This window comes from Carlito syrichta, unplaced genomic scaffold (assembly GCF_000164805.1).
Source record: "Carlito syrichta isolate Samal-C Ts95f unplaced genomic scaffold, Tarsius_syrichta-2.0.1 Scaffold169078, whole genome shotgun sequence".
Lineage (NCBI taxonomy): Eukaryota > Metazoa > Chordata > Mammalia > Primates > Tarsiidae > Carlito > Carlito syrichta.
This window is the reverse complement of record NW_007113174.1, coordinates 680762-685069: the sequence shown is the minus strand read 5'-3', so window position 1 is coordinate 685069 and position 4308 is coordinate 680762. Positions and strand designations below refer to the sequence as shown.

The following is a 4308-nucleotide window of genomic DNA, read 5'->3' as shown; positions in this document are numbered from 1 at the left end:
AACGAGGCTATCAAAAGTGAACAGAAGTGTTGTGTTTTGCAACTACAGACATATGCAGAGCCATGAAATCTTTGTACTGGGCTTCACAGGCTGCATGAAATTCATCTAATGGTTGACTCTGGCCCAAAGGCTGTAAGTTGTTCACTCCTACACTTGACAGTTAAAAGGATTACATTTTCTGCTGCATCTCCTGAAAAAGGATGCCAGAAATAATAACTAATACATCCTCTGTAGTTTTTTGACACTTTACACATAGAAGAACCATGTACGACTTTCCCCTTTGTACTGACAAGCATTTCAAAACAGGAATAGACATATATTTGTTTAAATAAATCAGTCTTACAGCTGTCATCCTAAGTTGAAATGGGTAAAATCTTTTATTTCTTACATATAAAAACCTTAATTTTTATTGTAATGAAGTGTGACTCCTTTTACGACCTATATTTTTTTAAAGGTGTCACCCATTAGGATAATGAAAAGAGGCTGTTAACATACCAGCTTCCGTGAAGATATTTTAACCTTTTTCATACAATACTAGAAAGCCTACTTTCTCCAACTCTTAGCTTAATAGAGTAAATCATATGTAGCAGTTTCTTTATTTATAAAATAATCACATTCAAGTCTCACAAAGTTTTCAATGCCATTTCTTTCCACTGATGAAATCACAGAGCAGTCACTTATACAACCTTCTGATTATAAAGCAAATACAAGATACTGTTTGACAATGAGATGTTTTATTAAACTCGATACATTCATTTACTATATAACAATTCTGTGAAAAAATGGGGTATCAAATTTTGGATCTGGATATTTGCATTAAAAATTCTGTCCAAAACTATGTCATCTTGCTATATCCTGTGACTATAAGCATACAGATGACAAAGGCAGCTACCTCCTTTGCTGGTAAGACAAGACAAGTTTCAATTGGCTTGTCCACAGCATTACAAGTCCCCCTAGGAAATAAAAAGTCCCAGTCCCAGCTCTACATAGTATCATATCCAAGAAGGTAAAGCTTTATGCAGCACCTGGGCAACCCCTACATCTGTGCTTGGCGTGAGGTTCACACAGGTTCAGCCTTAGGAAGGGCATCTTCCTCTCAACAGAACAACTCTACTTGGATTATTCTGAGACTCCTTGTGTAGGTGAAACTTCTGGGGGAAAAAGAGAGAGAGAAAACGTCTGAATGATGACAGGAATACTCTAGTGATTCAATTCAGCTGCACCAATGCTAAGAGGAAGGAGGAAGTTGGAAAACAAGCAGCTTTGCAAAATTCTCTCTGGTATAATTAAAACTGACCAGAGTGTCACTGTTTCTGATGTGGCATTTGTGAAGGCCACCCATTCTCTTACCAGGCATGGGTGTCTCTGTAATGAGGTGCCTGTGGTTCGTAAACAGTTCTGTGGAGTCTTGTTCTACTGATCTTTCCTCTAGGTCTGATTCTGGGATCGTAGTACAGCCACCTAGTTGAAAAATACAAACAATATATCAAGCCATGTGTAAGAAAATCTCCTCTCTACACAGCAACCACAGCTTAGGAACATACCAATCATAAAGATAATAAATGATGTGACAACAATCTTCGGGAGTGGACCAAAAAGAATAATCTTAAATGTTTCTCTTTGGTAAAAATACTGGAAATGAATTACTGCCCCTAAAGACATGTTATACTGATTATGACTTGGCAATAGCAGTAACAGTGTTGTCTTAAATTTATCCTTTGTAAAATCAGAAAGGACAAAACCTATAGCATATGTGATATCCACAATAAAATGGTCCCTCAGCAGGAATTCCCTTTAATGTCAGAATATCAGAAACTATAAAAGAAACAAAGCACATGAACCAGGAGGGAAAGAACCCTTCCTTGAGCAGAGAGCAAGGCTGCTCATGTTCTGAGATGGTGGCTGTGGTGGTATTTGTCTGGAATTGGATTCTATCCAAAATCCCAACACCTACGGCAAGACGCAAACACTTCATAATTCAACAGCAAAGCCATGAACTGCACTGTGGAAGATTTCAATCCAAAGGTGACTTGAGGATGAGCTGGCACCGCCTTTGAAATACTGTGTATAACTCATTTCACCTTATCCACCAAAATCTTGTATGGGAAACTCACAATCATGTGAGAATTTCCTGATGACATCTGCATTTTGATTTGACTAATTTCCACCATTTCCTGGAAACGTACTAACATGTTGTATACCGTATGCATTTTTTTCCAAAGCCATTCTTGTTAATGAAGTGTGATTTCTTTTTTCTGAGGCTTCTCACACACCGAGTCCAAAGCCTCAGGACTCAAGTTTAGTTTTATGCATGAGGGGGTTTATGAAGTTCACATCATTCTGAGGCAGAGAGGGTATCAGCAGCACTGACTTGAAAACCACATCACTCAAATGAGAGGGAAGTGGCAAGGCCCCAGGTCTGAAGGAAAATACACCTTCCCCTCCAGCTCTCTGCATCAACTCTGAAACAGAAATCGATGGTGAGGGAAACATGAGAGGACGGCATTTCCACATGCATAAAATAAGAATTAGAGGTAGCCTCAGGTTCCCCAAACAGGAAACATTAGAATTATCCGCTAGTGTAATGGAACTTGCCCAGCTATACCTAAAAATGGCAAGAGCCCTATCCAGAAGGAGAACCAGGCTTATTTTTAATCTCTTTCCAAGCCTGTAGGTCAGAGTAACAGGAATTATCATTATCGAGCACTTTCTAAGGGCTAGAAAGTCTGCCCATTTTATCTTATTTAATTCCCACACATCACACTACAAAATAGACATTATTATTCTCAGTTTACAGATAAGAAAACGGAGGTCTCATGAGATTAAGTATTTTGCCAAGGTCATGCAGCTCCAGTGCTGGTCACACAGAGGTGCTGGGACCTTTGGAGAAGCCTAAGAAATAGCCCCTTTCTTCTCCTTCTTTGTACTCACCCAACTGAGAAAAAAAGGAAAAGGATATGTGTGTGGGTGTGGGTGTGGGCATGGGGGCACCTCGGAGACTAATGGCAGGGAAGAGCAGAAGGGAAAAACGTGCTCCCTGCTGAACACCTGATCCCAAGAAAACAGGCAACAGAAGGATCAGGTTTCTTACTCCAGACTCAAATCAGCCTAGGCGATGTCTGAGAAGGCTGAGAGCAGGGGCAGGTCAGGAATGTGGCACTCACGCTGTTACCTTTACACACAAGAAAACTGCAGGAGTGAGGAAGAGGAGTTCCCAGCCAACAGATGGGAAGAGTACAATGAGTAGGCAGCCATGTCTGCCATGTGCTTGGGGACAGGAAGGTCTCTACTGACAAATTAGCCCAGTCAACCCAATCCTGGAGCAGGACAGAAGTGCAAAGACTTAAAAAGCAGTCTCTGGTTCTTTATCATGTGGACACAAAAGGAAAAATCAGTTGCTACAGGTTATCCACAACTAATGAAACTTCCTCCTTTCTCAGCCTTGCCGTGTGCATAGGGAGATGACAGCTGCCTGCCCCGGTACTCTGTCGCCCAGGTGCTGTATTGTGCACAGACTGTATGCATATCCCCAGACTCCACACCCACTGCAGGGGCCAACCAGTCACATGCCCTGGGAATGTCACCTTCCCATACTTCGGATGCCTCCATGCGCCCTGAGTCGCTGCCACTTCCAGCTTGGAAGGAACAAAGGCAAGGCACGTGGGCTCTGGCATCCGGAACAGTGGGACAGGGGAGAAGGAAAGGGGCTGAGCGGAGTATTCCCCGCCTGTTGCTCACCCCAGGGCTATACTGAATTAGTTCTTTTGCAGACCTACCAGAAGGGGCTGTGTGGAATGGCTGCACCTGCTCAGCCTCTTCACGGCTCTTGGAGAGAAGTGCTCACTGGCAGGCCTCACCACTTTGCAGGATGTCACATATTCCCTTGTTGCTTCCCTTTGAACTCATCCTCCCTCTCCGGAGTTTGTGCTCTCAAATAAATTGCCATCTTTTTAATTCTTGCCTCAGGCTCTGTTCTCCTGTGAAAATCATTGATACTGGAAATAGTTCTAAAAAGTAGGCCTTCCCTGTAATCCCAGCACTTTGGGAGGTTGAGGAGAGAGGATTACCTGAGCCCAAGGGTTCGAGACCAGCCTGGGCAACTTGGTGAGACTTTGTCTCTACAATATATAAAAAAAAAATTAGCCAGGCATGGTAGCATGCGCCTGTAGTTCTGGCTACTTGGAAGACTGAGGCAGAAGGATGGCCTGAGCCCAGCAGGCAGGTCGACGCTGGGGTGGCTGTGAGCATGCCACTGCATTCCAGCCTGGGCAACAAAGTGAGACTCTGACTCAAAAAAAAAAAAAAAAA

General features: G+C 42.9%; 1 protein-coding gene across 15 annotated transcripts in view; it reads right to left on the bottom strand.

Annotated features, from left to right (window-relative positions):
• Positions 1-301: 301 nt before the first annotated feature.
• Positions 302-4308, bottom strand: part of BBS9 (Bardet-Biedl syndrome 9) — a 468999-nt gene continuing 464992 nt past the window's right edge. For 12 of the 15 annotated variants that reach the window (XM_021709169.1, XM_021709176.1, XM_021709179.1 and 9 more), the window contains 2 exons: positions 1351-1461; positions 718-1151 (listed from right to left, as the gene is read on the bottom strand). In XM_021709169.1, the coding sequence (XP_021564844.1) occupies positions 1120-1151; positions 1351-1461 (143 nt within the window). In that variant the 3' untranslated portion in view covers positions 718-1119. Of the gene's footprint in view, positions 1152-1350; positions 1462-4308 lie in introns of all 15 variants that reach the window. The other 3 variants (XM_021709171.1, XM_021709174.1, XR_002481520.1) reach the window with 2 other exon arrangements.